This window comes from Lactuca virosa, chromosome 3 (genome assembly GCF_052849685.1).
Source record: "Lactuca virosa cultivar CGN04683 chromosome 3, Lactuca_virosa_CGN04683_v6, whole genome shotgun sequence".
In the NCBI taxonomy this organism is placed as follows: domain Eukaryota; kingdom Viridiplantae; phylum Streptophyta; class Magnoliopsida; order Asterales; family Asteraceae; genus Lactuca; species Lactuca virosa.
The window spans coordinates 258391539-258411376 of record NC_136428.1 but is presented as its reverse complement, the minus strand read 5'-3'; the positions used below and the strand labels follow the sequence as shown (position 1 = coordinate 258411376).

The window sequence follows — 19838 nt, the reverse complement described above, 5'->3', positions numbered from 1 at the left end:
AAATATAGTGAAACAAATATTATTATGCTTTTCAGTTAATACAATGAAAAAAATATTGTTATACATTTGCATTTGTTATTTTAGGGGATCCTACTTTGTTTTTATGTTAATTTTACGTATGTTATAGCATTATACCTTAAATAGGACCATTCTGTAAATTTTAATCAAAATGCACCATTATATAAATTTTTTATAAAAGGGATCATTTTTTATTATTTATTATTTACAAAAGGGACAATTATGAAATTTTTTTATAAATAGTGTTATACATTTTCATTTGTTATATTAGGACATCCTACTTTGTTTTTATGTGATATATATATATATATATATATATATATATATATATATATATATATATATATATATATATATATATATATATATATATATAAAAGTGAATATACCCTTTAGGGTATGTAAGATTACATACTCATTCTACAAAATGACATAGTTTTGAATAGGTTTGATTTTTTGGAAAAAAAAACTTTTTCCTTAAACAATCTACGTAGTTTCCTTACTCGACTGATAACATCGAACTTCCTGAATTGTGATTGATTCGATGATCATTGTTCTGAGGTTTTTGTCATACGGAATTCACATATTGCTACAACAAATTTGATTTCATACATCAAATTTCATACAAATCGAAACTACAAATCGCAATTCATATAAAAAAAAGTTGTTTCATGCAGCAAAATCGATTTTCGTCATTGCAAGTCACATCTCCAATTAGGTTTGTCAATTTCCTCCATTTTCAAGTGTATCGAATTTATTTTGGAACAACTATTAATTATCTTCAAAATCACAGTAACTTTTCTAATTGATTTATCAACACTGATATGATTTTCAAGTTTTTCTGAATTTTTATATTGGAGAATATTGTTACATAGTTTTCCATTCTTGGTTAGTATTGTGTTTTTTACGTAAAACAATTCGGTGTTAATCTTTTTTTTGGAAACTTGGATTGTTGTCTTGTTCATGCCATAATAAGTGAAACTGAAGCAACTAATCAAGTTATAGAACCATATATAACTAAATATGTTGACACAAATGATTATGCAAAGAAACATATGAATGTGAAAAAATAAATAGTATCGTTGTGAACATTGAATTTGACGAAGATGAGGTTAATGATGAAATGATATTGGGAAAGGTTTTTGATACACCGGATGATGCCTATAAATTTTATAATGATTATTCATTTTTGCATGGCTTTGGTATACGTAGAGATGACACAATTAAAAAAACGAAAACAAATGAGCCTTAACTGAAGATATATGTATGTAACAAAGAAGGTTTCAAACGGATGGACAAAAATGTTTCAATTGAAAATGAGAAAAAACGTCGTAAAGATGTTAGAACCAGATGTCAAGCAAAGCTTCAAATAACAAGACATGAGGATGGGAAGTGGTTGGTGGGCTAATTTAATGACACACAATCACGACTTGACCATGACACAAAAAAAGGAGATGATGCATGAATTTCATAGCAAGTTATGTTTCAATTTGGTCAAGCAAGGTTGAAACCTTTTCAGATTAAAAAGATTGTTAATATAATGAAAACCTCAAATGTAGTTGATGTTACTTCAAAGCAATGTGTTAATGTCTTATCTGAGCAACGAAAACAACATCGAGGAAAATAGTTATATGGACTTATAAAACATTTTCAAGATAAAACATTAGTTGATAGTGAACAGTATTTTGTCGTGGATTTGTCTGATAATGGGTATCCTATAAATATCTTTTGGGCTGATGGTAGATCAAGAGATGCCTATACAAAATTCAGAAATATTGTTGTGTTTGATGTCACTTATATGACTAACAAATTCAAGATCCTTTTGCTCCCTTTACTGGGGTGAATCATCATGGGCAGTCTATACTTTTTGGTGGAGCATTGCTTGAAAACGAAAAAGAAGAGACATTTGAATGGTTATTTGAACATTTCCTCAGATGTATGTTTAACAAGTATATGAAGGCAATTAATACCGATCAGGATGAAGTAATGGGTAATGCAATAAAAAAAGTGTTTCCAAAGACTCGACATTGCTTTTGTTCATAACATATCATGAAGCATGAAACTGAACACCTTCGATCGTATGTTTCCTATTACAGTGATTTTATAGAAATGCACAATGGGTAAATGGAGACACCATTGAAAAATTTGAAGCAACATTGGAAGTTATGTGTAGTAAGTATAAACTTGAAAGAAATTGTTGGATTAGTGACATGTATAACCAACATATACATTGGGCTAAAACCTTCTTGAATGATATTTTATTTGCTGGTATGACCACAACCGGACGAAGTGAGAGCATAAATTCATTTTTTGATGGATTTGTTAACTCGAGGACCATGTTGAATGAATTCGTTGTATAATACGACAAATCAGTTGAGTTTTGAAGGGCCTCTAAAGAAGATGAAGAATTCATGAAAATGAACTCGAGGCCAATTCTTTCTTCAGTGCATCCAACCAAAGCAAAAGCAGGTCAATGTTATACTAGAAAGATGTTTGATAACTAATTTAAAAAAAGAATGGATCGAAGCTATTACCAATTTGACTCGTGAGACTTTAAAAAAACTACGTAAGAAAGAACATATATAGTTGGGAACTAAACGTTAATAAATGAATATTGGTGTATTGTTACCTTTCGTTCTTTGGACCAATTAAGCATCACATATTCGTGTGCTACACATGAGACAAGTGGCATTTTATGAAAGCATGGCCTATATGTGATGAAGAAGAAGCATGTTGTGGAACTCTCGAGTCACTATATTTTACCATGATGGATCCTTGACGCTAGGTATAAATTTGTAGTTTTAGTATTGGACTCGAAGAAATGAATAATGAAAATGGAGTTAGTGCCTTCACACTATAGTGTACCCATTCAAATTTACATAAACTAATTGAACAAGAAATAGACTCTCCTTCGGAGATACAAAAACTCAATATGTTATTGATAAGTCTTTTAGATGATCAAATAAATCGAAAGAATTATATGTCTTTGGAGAATGCATCTCAAAGTTCTTGTATGGGAGTTTCGCAAATAGATATGATGCCACAGTTATATGTCCGCCTCTTGTTCCAACTACTACAAAAGGGTGTCCTAAACTTGCTAGTAAAATGAATTCTTCTTTTGAAGCCCCTAAAAAACGAACACGCTCTTGCTATCAAGGATTGGGTCATTACTCTACTAGTTGTCCAGAAAGAAAGGTACTTATAATAATAGTTTAATTTTCATGATTTAGAATTCTAATAACTATATTAACAATTTTTTTTATTTTTTTTCATGCATCGGGCGGATGAATCGTTGCAAGAGACATAATGATGAGATGTATTGTTATTGTGAGCAAAAGAAAAAACTAGATGCTTCATGACATTCTTTATTGGTTAATTGCACCTTTCTCATGTTTTAGACACAAACAATATATGAATAATCTAGAAGTTATTGATGCTTCTTAACACTGTTAATGTTTTCGAATGAAATTTGTTGATTGTTTATGATTTGTGTGTTTATAATTGAAATTTGGTTGCCACTATGTGTTTCAAACGAAAGTATGATGGTATTTTGTGAAAAAACAAAAGTATGATTCTATTTTGCGAAAAAAGTAGAAGTATGATGATATTTTGTGAAAAAATGAAAGTATAAGGGTATTTTGTGAAAAAAATGAAAGTATGGTGCTATTTTGTGAAAAAACGGAAGTATGGTGGTATTTTGTGAAAAAAAAAACGAAGTATGAGGGTATTTTGTGAAAAAAAAAACAAAAGTATGATGTCATTTTGTGAAAAAAAAAATGGAAATATGATGGTATTTTGTGAAAAAAAAAAAAACAAAGTATGAGGTATTTTGTGGAAATTTTTTAAATAATCTTCTATTAAACATCCATTTATCATCGCAACAAATAATTATCCTATTGTTTTTTAATCATCTAGCTCTATCTTACGAGCGTTACAATAACTCAGAAATCAAAAGATAGTGATGGATCTAAGTTAGCTCCTTGCTTCCTTGTACCAATAAAAACTTCCTCCTTCCTCAAGCTTCCCCCAAAATCCAAGAACAAGCTACTCAATCAAGCAAACAAGCTCTGAATTATGAATGGAGGTTTGGGTTTCGAAATGGGGAGTTAAAGGATGATGAAGAAAACCTAATCCATGAATTAAGATGCTTAAATATGGGAGAAACCTTAAAACATTATGGGTTTGGGTTGCAACAGCCACCACGTCGTGGCACCCTTCATTCCACGTCGTGGTGTCCATCAGGATACGCGCACAAAACAAGCCATGCTACGTCGTGGTTATCCATGCACCACGTTGTGGTAAGAGGTTTTCCTCAAAAACCTTATCTTTGACTCCCTCAGTTTACCAACTGATCTATTCTGGAAAACGGGTATTACAGTTTCAGGTACTTCTTGTAGCAAGGGGAAGAGCCATGCTTGATTGCACCACACCCGAAAGATATATTTGTACTATATGTCTTGATGTTTTCACTCTGATGTTTTGAAACTATACTTATTACTTTGATTGTTTTGGATGAAATGGCATTGAATGATTTTTAGTTTATTTTATAAATGAAAATTTTGCTCAATATTTTTTGGACGTTACGATCAACCTCCCTGCAATGTCTCTCGTCTGTTACCCACTCGATCTCGTTTAAGAAAACTTGTCAATTGGAAGTCCTTCTCTCGTTCGACACACCTTTCGATCCCTTCTTGGATCCTTCTATGACGACGTATGTTCTTCCACTATATGTGACATATAAGGGTGTTGATCGGGTAATTTTTTCGGGTTTCGAGTAATTATGGTCGGGTAATTCGGGTTTTTTATGTTAAAAAAATACCCGCTACCCGACCCAAAATTTGGGTAATTCGGGTAGTGGGTCGGGTTTGGGTAATTCGGGTATTACCCGAAATATATATTTTTTTTAATGGCACCTGAAAATAAATTTAATGGAATAAATATGTCGTGTTCTATTAGTCTTGTTTATATAAACAACGAGGCATAAACAAAGTTACTCAAACTTTGAACATTGATATTTTTTAGTCAATAATATTTGAGATATCAAGTAATCTTTTAACAGCTTAATCTAATCTAATAAGATGTTAAAAAAACAATTACTTAAAGATCTTAGTTTAAAAGTTTATAATGTTTAAGATAATTGTAGCCATAATGTGACATCTCCAAATTCACGCCCAGAAAAAACCAGTTTTAATTTATGCTTTTAAAATAATTTCAGAGTAATCATTTGATTAAAAGAGTTGCGAAATTTGTTCCCAAAACGAAATATGATAAAATAAGATTTACCAAAGCATTTCTTAAAGAAATGTATTTTCATTATATAACAAAACTCGGGATGTCATGTTCCGATACAGACCAAAAGCATAAACGTCACATTATAAGTCTTACAACAGTTATATACACTACAGGCCTATAATCAAAATATCTTGATAAGTCGTTCAACTTATGCTCTCGCGCCACTACCTGTAATACAAAGAAAACTGAGTGGGTCAGGCTTGGGAGCCTGGTGAGCATATAGGGTTTTCAACCCACAATAAACAAATTTATTAACTTCATCAACAACAATAACACGATTCCCCATTCCCGTTATCCTCACTTTACATCCCTAAAACAATTATCACAAGGGACCTAGTCTAAGGATTTTCATCGAGGCGACAACACTGCTTTGGGGGTTTCCCAACAATTTATGTAAAATAAGGCAACCATGTGGGGGATGGAGTACATCAAATGAACACCCAAGATCATTAACACTTACAGCTTGTGAGCCTACCAACGTTCCATAGGGACTATCTAGAAAAGTATGTGGTCGTCAACCATACTCCGCTAGATGACTGGATCACAATAACATCGAGGGCTCTCATTATTTTATTTCATCACACATCAACTATCTACCCATGTTTTACCCAACATATTTGTAGATAAAAATACATATATAGTTTAATTTATTTAAAAACCTGTATAAATCATTCATTCATCATCCATCTCAAATAACTAAAGAATATATTTTCACATAGCACGTATTTTATATAAAATACTTCATATCTATGTGTAAGATGAAAGTGACTATATACTCACTTGATTTAACGATAATCGGGCAGCACTTCGTTTCCTAAAACGATCGTTTTCGATGAAACCGGGAGCTTTTTAATGAAAAACCGGGCCCTGCGAGGGTGGAGCTTCAAAACCGAAAAGATAAATTTTTCCGGGTCTTCGGGCACTTCGGGACGTATTTCGGGTGTTGGAAATGATATCGAGGCTTCGGGGGAAGTCGAGATAGTAAAAATATTGAATTTAGGGTGAAAAGTGGCAATTTTCCAAAATTATCTGGGAGGTCTCGCACCCTTCTATTTATAGGGGGAAGGCTTCGGATCCGAGGGCTGAGAAGCGAACACGCGGCTCGCATGCGAGGCTCCAGGTGGCTCGTTTCGGAGGTCAACACGGGGAAGGCACGAGGCGGCTTTTGATTGGCCGAGCCTTCGGTGCGAGGAGGGTGCGACACGCGTCTGATTTCTACCGGACCACGCTTCAGATACGTCATCGGATTGGACACGGGGCAGCAGCGAAGCGAGGGTGACGTGGCCGGAGTTGAGCCATGCGAAATTCCTCGGATTTCGTGTTTTTCTCGATTTTTGAGCAAAAAACTTCTAAAATCCATAACTTTCGCATACGGGCTCCGTTTTTGACGTTCTTTATATGCACGCGTAGGTAAAAATCTGCTCTACAACTTTCGTTTAGACTTCATCGGCTAATTTTGACTTTAATTTTAATATTATTATTTTTAACAGACCGGTACAAGAAAATCCGTTAAAAATTCATAACTTCTTCATCCGACGTCCGTTTTCGTCTGTCTTTTTACCGTTGTACTACTATTGACGAGACCTTCGATTCTTGTTTAGATTGTGTCGGCTAAAAATCACTCGATCTAAAATTCGAGTTTTTAGCTGTCTACTACTAAGCTGAAACTTAGAAAAATCATAACTTCCTCATACGAAGTCAGATTTGGGCGTTCTTTTTATACATACTCTCGGTTTAACGAATACTACGACTTTTGTTTAGATCACTAAGGCTAAAAAGTAGTTTATCAAAAACTCACTTTTTACGTCATTCGGCGCCGTGCCGGTTTTGTCGCGGAACTTCGACAGGTTATATCTTCTTCGTTATAACTCGGATTTCGGTATTCTTTATATATCCGGAATCCTTGTCACGACCACTACAACTTTCTTAATAGATATCGGCTTTATCTAATATTTATTTTCGACGCTTAATTTTATTCTTAATTAATTAAATCCTAATAATTAAACATAAAACACATAATAATCACATAATTCCTCTTTATTTCTTCAAAATGAGTTACAAAGGTTGACCTAGACTATTACATCATCATTAATGCCTATCCTAGAAACACGGGCGTTACAATTCTCTCCCCCTTAGGATGATTCCGTCCCCGGAATCACACATCAGCAAACAAATGCGGATAGCGACTCATCATATCACTCTCCGTTTCCCAGGTGAGATTTGGCCCATTCGTATGTTTCCAACGCACAAGCACTAAATCGACCATCTTGCGTCGCAACTTTTTAGTCTTACGGTCAACGATCGCCTCTGGTTCTTCAATTAACCTCTTGTTTTCATCCAACCTTAATTCAAAAATTGAAATTATGTCGGGTACATCTCCCGTGAACTTCCTCAAATAACACACATGGAAAGTGTTATGAATACCATCTAGTTCTTCTGGTAATTCTAGCTTGTAAGCTTGATTCCCAATCCTCTGAAGAACTTTAAACGGTCCAATAAACCTTAGACTCAACTTTCCACTTTTACCAAATCTTATAAGTCCCTTCCACGACGAGACTTTAAGTAAAACCGAATCTCCAACTTCGAATGATATCGGTTGTCTTTTCTTGTCAGCATAGCTCTTTTGACGATCTTGAGCAGCTAACATCATTTCCCTAATCACTTTCAACTTTTCAGCAGTCTGATGGACTATTTCAGGTCCCATAAACTGCTTTTCCCCAGCTTCCAGCCAACATGACGGCGTTCGACACTTTTCTCCATATAAAGCTTGGTAAGGTGCCATTTTGATGCTTGAGTGGAAACTATTATTATAGGAAAATTCTACCAGAGGTAAATGTTCATCCCAGTTACCTTGGAATTCCAGGGTACATGCTCTTAGCATATCCTCCAACGTTTGAATTGTTTGTTTGCTCTGACCATCTGTCTGCGGATGGTAAGCTGTACTTAAACACAATTTTGTACCCAATTCCTCTTGTAGACTCCTCCAAAACCTTGAGGTAAAAAGGCTGTCACGATCTGATACAATCGTTAATGGACACTGTGAAGCCTCACAATTTCCTTCAGGTAAGAATTCGCAAGATTATCCATAGACCATTTCTCGTTGGCTGCTATGAAATGCGCACTCTTAGTGAAGCGATCAACAACCACCCAAATCATGTCGTGACCGTTCTTTGTTCTAGGCAGTTTAGTGACAAAATCCATGGTGATGTCTTCCCATTTACTAATGGGTACAGGTAAAGGTTCTAAACTCTCATACGGTTTCTGATGTTGTGCCTTAACCCTAGCACATGTCACACACTCGGCCACATACTTAGCAACATCGAGCTTCATCGTCGGCCACCAGTAGTAGGGTTTTAGATCCCTATACATTTTTGTGCTGCCGGGATGAATCGAGTACATGGTCTTGTGAGCTTCTTCCATCAGAAGATCTCTTATTCCTCCTGTCTTAGGTACCCAAATCCTATCTCGGAATACCTTCAACCCTTGGTCGTTTGTACCGAACATTAACGTTTTGCCCAAACGTTCTTCCTTTCGGTCATTTTTCTCTAAAGCTTCCTCTTGAGCTTTCTTTATACTTTCCACAATTGTCGAGACAACTTCAATTCTCAACGCTCTTGGCCTTTTCTTTTAAAGGTTTACCTTCCGACTGAGAGCATCAGGAACAACATTTGCTTTACCAGGGTGGTAAAGTATCTCACAGTCGTAGTCCTTGAGTAACTAGCCAGCGTCGTTGCCTCATGTTCAATTCCTTCTGATTAAAGAGATATTGAAGACTCTTATGATCAGTGAAAAGTTTGCACTTTGTGCCATAAAGATAATGCCTCCATATCTTTAAGGCGAATATTACCGTTGCCAACTCCAGATCATGAGTGGGGTAGTTCTTTTCATGCTCTTTCAATTGCCTCGATGCATATGCTATCACTTTATCCCTTTGGGTCAGAACACAACCTAACCAACTCCAGATGCATCGCTATAAACTACGAAGTCATCAACTCCTTCAGGAAAAGAAAGAATTGGTGCTTCACACAATTTCTTCTTTAACTTCTCAAAGCTTCCTTATGCTTCTCATTCCAAGTATAAGTAGCTCCTTTATGGGTCAAAGTTGTTAATGGAGTCGCGGTCGAAGAAAAGCCTTGGATAAATCTTCGATAATATCCAGCTAATCCTAGAAAGCTTCGGATCTCCGTGGGACTTTTTGGTTGCTCCCACTTCATCACAGCTTCAATCTTCGCTGGGTCAACCATTATCCCTTCTTGGTTAACCACATGACCCAGAAATTGGACTTCTTGAATCCAAAATTCACATTTGGAGAACTTTGCATACAGCTTCTCCTTTTTCAGAACTTCTAGCACTTCTCGCAAGTGTTTGCCATGCTCCTCTTGGCTTTTCGAGTAAATCGGAATGTTATTTATGAACACTATCACGGATTTATCGAGGAATGGTTTATAAACCCTATTCATCAAATCCATGAATGTTGCTGGAGCATTGGTTAGTCCAAACGACATAACCAAAAACTCGTAGTGTCCATATCATGTTCTGAATGCAGTCTTCTCGATATCCTGCTCTCTCACCTTTAGCTGATGATATCCTGACCTTAGGTCGATCTTTGAAAAATAGCTTGAGCCTTGCATCTGATCGAACAGGTCATCAATCCTTGGCAACGGGTACATGTTCTTTATTGTTGCCTTATTCAGCTCTCTGTAATCGATGCACATTCTCATACTCCCGTTCTTTTCTATACAAATAACACCGGAGCTCCCCAGGGTGATGAAATAGGTCGAATAAAACCTTTGTCCAATAATTCCTGAAGTTGTGTCATAAGCTCTTTCATCTCTGTTGGTGCTAGTCGATACGGTGCTTTTGCTATTGGCGTCGTTCCTGGTAACAAGTCGATATAGAATTCTACTTGTCGATCAGGGGGTAATCCGGGAAGATCTTCGAGAAAGACTTCCGGATAGTCACACACCACCGGAATATTCTGCACCTCCTTCTTTTCCTTCTTAGCATCGATCACGAATGCTAGATATGATGTACATCCCTTGGACAAACACTTTTTGGCTTTCATTAGGGAAATGATTCCAGAGTTTACTCTGCGTTTGTCTCCATACACCATAAATGACTCTTTCCCTGGCGGTTTTACTTTTACTATCTTCTTCTTACACAATATTTCGGCATCATTGGCGCTAAGCCAATCCATTCCTAGAACGATGTCGAAACCATTTAACTCGATGGGCAATAATTCCTCGTGGAACGTATTCCCATTCAAGTCAATGAAGATGTTTTTCATACGATGGATAACAGGTATATACTTGCCACTAGCAACCTCGACTATTAAAGCATTAACTAGTCTATCAACAGGTAAAGCTAGTTTTCTACCAAATTCATGCGAAATAAAGGAGTAATTGGCTCCAGAATCAAACAAAATTTGGGCAGGCAATTCGTTTACGAGAAAGGTACCTGAAGCGACATCAGCTTCTTCTTTTGCAGCTTCAAGAGTCATCTAAAAAGCTCTTGCCTTCGGTTTTGGTGGAATGTTGGGTTTTCCTGCGTCCTTCTTTTTCGGACAGTCTTTCAAAACGTGCCCTTCCTCATTACATCCAAAGCATACCCTCTTGTTGGACGGACACTCATTGGCATAATGCCCAATCTTTCCACATTTGTAGCAAGTTACCTCCTCACTACATTTCCCATAGTGCTTTTTCTTGCACTTTTCACACCATTTCACTTCGCCTCCTCCTCTTCCTCCAAACTTCTTAGACTTTGAAAATTTGCTTTTCTTGTTGGAACCTGAAGTTCCTTCAAACTTTCTCTTTTCGCCAACTTCTGCCCTCTCCAGACCTTTCTCTCTGATCTGGGTCTCAACATTCTTAGCAGCCCAGATGGCGGCTTTCAAAGTGGTTGCTTGCTTGACCATCGGACCAAAGTCCGCTGGTAATCCGTGGGCAAACTTGTTGACCTTGGAGAGTTCAGACAGAACTAGATAAGGAACAAGCTTCATCTTTTCCGTAAAACTAGCAGCGTATTCAGTGACGCTCATATTTCCCTTCTTCAAATTCTGGAACTCATTGTTGATTTCCAGAAGATCCTGCTCAGAGCAGTATTGCATTTTCGGCTGTACCAGAAAATCCTCCCAAGACATCTTACTAGCTTCTCCCTTAGGTATCGAATCAGCTAGTAGCTTCCACCAGCTCAGTACTCCAGATTTTAACAGAGGAATCGCGAGAGCGGTTTTCTGTCTGTTACTGCATTCGCAACTTTCAAACATTGTCTCCATTTCGGAGATCCAATTCATGACTTCAACCGGTGTCGGACTTTCGGATAGACACGGTGGTTTGGATGCCATGAAATCTTTGTATTTGCATCCACGTCCATCACCTCCTCCATCCTGGTTGTTTCGTCTAACTATCGGTGGCTTGGCTTGACCAACAGTCCCACTGTAGTTCCCTCCTTCTGATTGCCCTTCATTCAATTTGGGCTGTTCAACAGGCATCGTAGTTTCTTCCCTATTCTGTTGTAGTAATCTCCTTGTCTCTTCCATTTGGCGATCCAACATCATCTGCATCATTGCTTGTACTCCAGCCATTGTCATTGGCTCAAGTGCAGCTGCTATAACAGGTATTTGCTTAAGTACTGGGGGTTGCGGCTGTTGATTCCTATTTCCGTTTGCGTTTCCAACTCCACTTCGTGTTCTTGCCATTTTTGATCTATACACCGAATAAGGTGAATTTAGATCTTTATTTTCGATAGACGTTTAAATTCTCCTTATCACTCCAAAACGTTTACATGCTAGTTCTAATATCGTAGTCATACGCTTAGAATCCTACACACATAAGGTTTCCAGAACCGGTCGGCAACAGACCATAGATCCGAACAAATAACATCATATATGGCAAACATATAACATTTAGCACATAAAAGTACGTTAGGCATCTTTCCTAAAATATACTAGTGCTCGTGTCTAAAATATGGTAGACACTCATCTCACGATCATCACTTAGCATTCTAAGTTTAAGTCTAGAAATCCTACAAATTCCTAGTTCGCTTAAACTGATGCTCTGATACCAACTGTGACATCCCCAAACTCTCAGCCAGAAAAGACCGGTTTTAATTTATGCTTTTAAAATAATTTCAGAGTAATCCTTTGATTAAAAGAGTTGCGGAATTTGTTCCCAAAACGAAATATGATAAAATAAGATTTACCAAAGCATTTCTTAAAGAAATGTATTTTCATTATATAACAAAACTCGGGATGTCATGTTCCGATACATATCAAAAGCATAAATGGTACATTATAAGCCTTACAACAGTTATATACACTACAGGCCTATAATCAAAATATCTTGATAAGTCGTTCAACTTATGCTCTCGCGCCACTACCTGTAATACAAAGAAAACAGAGTGGGTCAGGCTTGGAAGCCTGGTGAGCATATAGGGTTTTCAACCCATAATATATAAATTTATTAATTTCATCAACAACAATAACCCGATTACCCATTCCCGTTATCCTCACTTTACGTCCCTAAAACAATTATCACAAGGGACCTAGTCTAAGGATTTTCATCGGGCGACAACACTGCTTTGGGGGTTTCCCAGCAATTTATGTCAAATAAGGCAACCATGTGGGGGATGGAGTACAGCAAATGAACACCCAAGCTCATTAACACCTACAGGTTGCGAGCCTGCCAGCGTTCCACAGGACTATCTAGAAAAGTCTGTGGTCGTCATCCATACTCCGCTAGATGACTAGATCACAATAACATCGAGGCCTCTCATTATTTTATTTCATCACACATCAACTATCTACCCATGTTTTACCCAACATATTTGTAGATAAAAATACATATACAGTTTAATTTATTTAAAAACTTGTATAAATCTTTCATTCATCATCCATCTCAAATAACTAAACAATATATTTTCACATAGCACGTATTTTATATAAAATACTTCATATCTTTGTGTAAGATGAAAGTGTGTGTAAGATGAAAGTGACTATACACTCACTTGATTTAACGATAATCGGGCAACACTTCGTTTCCTAAAACGATCGTTTTCGATGAAATCGGGAGCTTTTTAATGAAAAACCGGGCCCTGCGAGGGTGGAGCTTCAAAACCGAAAAGATAAATTTTTCCGGATCTTCGGGCACTTCGGGACCTATTTCGGGTGTTGGAAATGATACTGAGGCTTCGGGGGAAGTCGAGATAGTAAAAATATTGAATTTAGGGTGAAAAGTGGCAATTTTCCAAAATTATCTGGGAGGTCTCGCACCCTTCTATTTATAGGGGGAAGGCTTCGGATCCGAGGGCTGAGAAGCGAACACGCGGCTCGCATGCGAGGCTCTAGGTGACTTTCGGAGGTCAACATGGGGAAGGCACGAGGCGGCTTTTGATTGGCCGAGCCTTTGGTGCGAGGAGGGTGCGACACGCGTCTGATTTCTACGGGACCACGCTTCGGATACGTCATCGGATTGGACACGGCGCAGCACCGAAGCGAGGGTGATGTGGCCGGAGTTGAGACATGCGAAATTCCTCGGATTTCGTGTTTTTCTCGATTTTTGAGCCAAAAACTTCTAAAATCCATAACTTTCGAATATGGGCTCCGTTTTTGACGTTCTTTATATGCACGCGTTGGTAAATTTGTGCTCTACAACTTACGTTTAAACTTCGTCGGCTAATTTTGACTTTAATTTTAATATTATTATTTTTAACAGACCGAGACAGGAAAATCCGTTAAAAATTCATAACTTCTTCATCCGACGTCCGTTTTCGTCTGTCTTTTTACCGTTGTACTACTATTGACGAGACCTTCGATTCTCGTTTAGATTGTGTCGGCTAAAAATCACTCGATCTAAAATTCGAGTTTTTAGCTGTCTACTACTAAGCTGAAACTTTGAAAAATCATAACTTCCTCATACGAAGTCAGATTTGGGCGTTTTTTATACATACTCTCGGTTTAACGAATACTACGACTTTTGTTTAGATCACTATGGCTATAAAGTAGTTTATCAAAAACTCACTTTTTACGTCATTCGGCGTCGTGCCGGTTTTGTCGCGGAACTTCGACTGGTCATAACTTCTTCGTTATAACTCGGATTCCTGTATTCTTTATATATCTGGAATCCTTGTCACGGCCACTACAACTTTCTTAATAGATATCGAGTTTATCTAATATTTATTTTCGACGCTTATTTTTATTCTTAATTAATTAAATTCTAATAATTAAACATAAAACACATAATAATCACATAATTCCTATTTATTTCTTCAAAATGAGTTACAAAGGTTGACCTAGACTATTACATCATCATTAATGCCTATCCTGGAAACACGGGCGTTACACATAAGTTTTGGCATGTTCTGAAGTTTCGTCAAGATAATGAGTTTGTTAGTTGCAATAAAAACTATAATCTAGAAAACAGTTAAGTTTTAAAGAACATGGTGGCATATAAACAATTGTTTTTAATATTATAGGTGTCATACTCTCATAATAAAAGAGATTCATGTTTTACAATAATGATAGTTAGTTTAAGCGTGATCAAATACCTACTACATAGTACAAGCTCTACGAAAAAAAATTAAAATAATCCGGGTATACCCGAAACCCAATAAACGTACCCTATACCCAACCTAAAAAAATCGGGTTACCCGAATACCCGAAAAAATTAATCCGATTCCCTATTAACCCGACCCGATTTACCCGATACCCGAAAAAAATCGGGCGGGTAGTTCGTTTATCGGGTATTTTCGACAGGGCTAGTGACATAGAGATAAAGAGTTAATGGGAGAAAATGATTGTGATCGAAGCTTGGTTTTCAAACCCATTTTTATCTGGTTGCCTAGCTAAACTTAGATTTCATACTTATTTTTATTCAAAAGATAAGCAGTCAAATTTTTGGAAAAAGTAGCAAGAATTAGTAGTGTATGTGAGAAGATATTGAAAGTTGATGATGTTGGATCCTTTGTTCAATGAATTGCTTGAAGTGGAAAGAATCACCTTATGTTCTTCTGTTTTTTTTTCTCGTATTCATTAATGCTACTGCGTTAATTTGTTTACTACTTGAATGCTTGTTGATTTCATTTGATGTTCTCCCTTTTCTAGGGTTTTTTGTATTAAATATAATGTTTTTTTTCTAGGTTTGGTGTTTATTTTTGGTGTAATCATGATGTGTTTGGAAGAAGATGAATGGTGGTGGTACTCAGAGGTGGAGAGTGGGTACTTCGACAAAGATGGTGGCAAATGGACAATTATGGTAGCAGTGGTAGGAGGTGGATGGTGGCGGTGGTAGTTGGTTTCATAAGGGCTTCATTGACACATGGAGTCCATGTCAGCAGCACATAGGTTGGTTGTTTTATGTTGTCGTTTCCCCTAAACTTATCTCAAACCCAACTCATATTTTAAATGAAAGAAAAAAAAATCCAAGAAACTTTCATTTGAAGATTCTTCTTACAAAACTAAATTCAAAATATAATTTACTTTAAGAACAAAAACCCTAAACACACAATGTTCTATATAGAAAGCACCAACACCCACGAAAATCAAAACCCAAATTCAAAATATCTCATATTAAAAAAAACATTTTCAACACTTCTAATCCCCCTTATTTCCTTGCATCAAAGGGAGACTCCGAAACATCAATCGATCTTTCATCATCTTCCTTGATGTTATTAATCATACCTGCAACTTGATTAATGTTCAGCCTCGACTCCGGCGATTTGTCAACGCATTTGATTGCAACCTGCAACAAATTCACCATCCTTTCTTCACTTGCTCCTTCCCGAATCAGTGCTCGGTCAAACACCTCCACCGTCCATTCTTCTTTGACCACCGAAACCACCCACGTCGCGAGATTCATCCCGTTGTTTTCCACCATCGGCATCTTTCCGGTTAAAAGCTCAAGAAGAATAACCCCAAATGCATAAATATCGCCTCTGAATCCATCGATTTGATCGAGTTGCAAGGTGTTGTTGTTGGGGATTGGGGAATTATTGAAATTGTTAACTGACATTAGACCATATTCGCTGATGCAAGCTTCCATGTTGTTGTTGAAGAGAATGTTTGAGGATTTTAGGTTTCCATGAGGGATGTTGTCTGGATGAAGCTCGTCATGCATGAATGATAAAGCGTCGGCAATGGTGGATGCAACTCCGAGCCTGCTGCTCCAGTCGAATGTTTGACCCATTGGCATTCCTGCAAATTATTGTTTGTGTTCTATAAGATCAAATACAAGTTATGACAGTGTAGTTTTTGAAAATTTACCTAATTATAGAGTGTTTTTTATATAAAATAAAATTTCATTGCATTAGATAATATCATCTACTCTAATAAATAAAGATCTTTTTGCCACATGTCACATTCATAGTCATTTTACCACTTGTAATTTTATGGTTAATTTAAATTAATTTTTTTTCCACATGTCATTTTATGGTTTTTCTATTTTATTAAATTCCATATATTATTTAAATCTAATAATAAATGCATATCAATTTCATTAATAGACTTTCCTTCTAATTTATTACTAAATTAAAGTTGTATTAATTTCCTTTATTTATTTATCTAAATCATTTGTTTAAATTTAAAAGAGAAAAAAAAAACACTTTAATTTTTATAATTCAATATTTTTCTCACTTTTCTTATAAATTCAAACTTCTCAAATATTTTGAATTTTATATTTAAATTTTCTTTTAAATAAACTTATGTAATACATTGGTCTCACACCTAGTTTTATAATACAAAGCCTTAAAATGAATATATATATATATATATATATATATATATATATATATATATATATATATATATATATAGGTTTAGGTTCTATGGAAAACAAAAAACCCTAAAAAAACCCCTAAAAATCATAAAAATGCATAAAAAAAATACTTAGAGATTACAAAACTTTTTTTGATTTTTTTTTAAAAAATCGCAGCTTTTTAATAAAATTCGCTGAAAAAAAATAAAAAATCAAATTTTTTTTTTTTATAAAAAAAAAATTCAAAATTTTTTCAGCGAATTTCTTTAAAAACCTACGATTTTTTCATAAAAAATGTCAAAAAAAAGTTTTGTGATCTCTATGTATTTTTTTTATGCATTTTTATAATTTTTAGGGTTTTTTAGAGTTTTTTTGTTTTCCAAATAACCTTTCCATATATATATAATGTTGTAATTTGGTATATATTTTAAAGTATAATGTCTTTTATATATATATATATATATATATATATATATATATATATATATATATATATATATATATATATTATGAATAAATTGTCAATTTTTTGCATTCCCACGTTGTATATATAATATAATTCTGCTATGCGAAACACCAAAACATATATAAACTTTTGTTTTATAAATAAAAATATAACATAAAATAAAATAAATAGCAACAAACTTTCTTTTATTTGGTTATTATATATTTATTCTTATAACATAATTATATATCTATAAATCACCCATTCATAGGTGTGTCAAAATACAAAACAGTTTTACTATTATAATGTGTCAAAATACAAAACAGGTTTACTATTATAATGGATATATTTTTGAAATAGTGTCCTAGTAAAAAAAATTGGATATATATTATTTTATAATTGTTCGATGTTTTATAGTATGAAGTCTTGATTAGAAGAAAATAAAATGAAAAATTCAATGATGTATAATAATAAGGAAATAAATAAAAGTATGTTGTTATTTTTTGTATTTAGTCATTTAATATATAACATAACCCCACTATATAAAGCACATCAGAACACAAATAAATTATTTTTTTATATAATAAAATGCAAGAAACAACTTATTTTATTGATTTGGTCATTGGCATCCTAATATTATTTATTCCGATTACAACGTCGTATTTCAAAAAAAAATGGTGCAAATACAAGTTACAACGGAATTTTTGCCTACAATGTTGTAACTAATTAAAATTTCCCAAATTTAGATGTCTTAATAAGAAAAAAGTTGAAGTTACGAAGTTATGATAGACAATACACAAATAAATGAAAGTTTATTACTATATAAAGCACCAAAACACAAGAAAAGGGAAGAACATTACCATGAAGGAGCTTAAAGAGACTTCCATTAGGTTGATACTCATAAACCATAAGCTTCTCTTGTCGCGAACAATAAAATGCAACAACCGGCAACACATTCGGATGCTTCACATGATTCAATCTTTTCATTCTTAACTTAAAATCATCCGAAGGTAACAACCAATCTTTAATCCTTTTAACCGCAAGAGTCATTCCTTGTTCTTCACATTTCACCTTATAAACACTCCCATGCTTCCCTCTCCCCAACAACTCCGCGGGTGCCTTCAAAAGTTCTTCAAATTTCAACCCATTAACTTCCGGGCTCGTGAGAACAATCAAAGAAGAAGAAACGGGCCCACTCTCGATCGAATTCCCACCAAAAACCTCGGATTTACTCATTGTAATGCTTTTGAATTCGATAGATTCAAGGGCATTTTCGTCTTTCGATCGATAGTTATCATCATCACCTTCTTCCACCAACTCTTCTTTCTTCTTTTTTCCTTTTTTACATATCTTGAGCATAATCAAGAGCAAAATGGCTAAACCAATGAGAGCATAGCCCGAGTACATCAAGATTTCAGTCGAATTTGACCCGTTCTTTTTTGAGTTATCCGAGGTTTGGGCCGCATGTGGGCTTGTGGGTCCTGGGACTTCACATTCATTTGGTAACGGATCGCCACATAATCCAAGATTCCCAAGGTAGCTAGCGGGGGTAAAACGGTCACCCCCGGGTGGGACCGGGCCCGATAAATTATTATTGGATACATTAAAAGATGCTAGATTTGAGAAATCAAATCCGGGTATGGGCCCAGAGAGTTGATTGTTTTGGGCTAAAATCTCGATTAAGCCCGATATTCGGGGCAAATTCGGTAAATCCCCCGAGAACCCATTATCTGAAATCCCGAGTCTTTTGAGATTGTTCAATTGGGAAAGAGTTTCCGGAAGGTTACCCACAAATTGGTTTCCACTAATGTATAAGTGAGTAAGTTCCTTGCAATTAGCAATCGTGTCGAAATCGTCCCCGTGTAGATTATTGTTTTTGATGCTAATGATAGCGATAGAAAGGGCAAGAGATGTAATATTGCATATAAAACTCGGGTTAAAAGTTCCCGAGAGATTGAAACTATCAAAAGCAATTGACTTAACGGACGATATTTCATCATGGCAAATGATTCCCGTCCATTTAGCTTCACAAGGATCGGAAGTGAGATTCCAACCGGAGACCGGAATCGGAATCGAAGAGTTCCCGGAAAGACTTTCGAAAAACCCGACTAACGCATCGATAGCATCGACCTTAACCGATTCCATTCCGTTAAGAAGCAAGAACAACGAAAGAACAAATACCCAATTAGGAATCGGATTCATTTTGGCTAACAACATTAAAAAGGAAGAAAACAAGAATTTTCAAGAACTCGGATATGTGATTTGTGGTGGAAGGTGGACAATATAACACTTAGAGAAAAAACTCACACATTGATCTCAGTTTCTTTGGTGATGAA

General features: G+C 35.6%; 1 protein-coding gene across 1 annotated transcript; it reads right to left on the bottom strand.

Moving 5' to 3' along the window:
* Positions 1–15803: 15803 nt before the first annotated feature.
* Positions 15804–19816, bottom strand: LOC145162926 (inactive leucine-rich repeat receptor-like serine/threonine-protein kinase At1g60630). Its single transcript, XM_079081900.1, has 2 exons — positions 18363–19816; positions 15804–16498 (listed from the first exon to the last, which is right to left on the bottom strand). Exons 1-2 carry the CDS (start codon positions 19717–19719, stop codon positions 15909–15911), a joined length of 1947 nt encoding a protein of 648 aa, XP_078938026.1. The 5' UTR covers positions 19720–19816; the 3' UTR covers positions 15804–15908.
* Between the last annotated feature and the right edge of the window lie 22 nt (positions 19817–19838).

Coding starts and splice junctions, on each gene's coding strand:
- LOC145162926 (XM_079081900.1), bottom strand. CDS start 19,719: ATGTTGTTAGCCAAAATGAATCCGATTCCTAATTGGGTATTTGTTCTT. Junction 16,499..18,362: donor TCTCTTTAAGCTCCTTCATG/GTAATGTTCTTC, acceptor AATAATTTGCAG/GAATGCCAATGGGTCAAACA.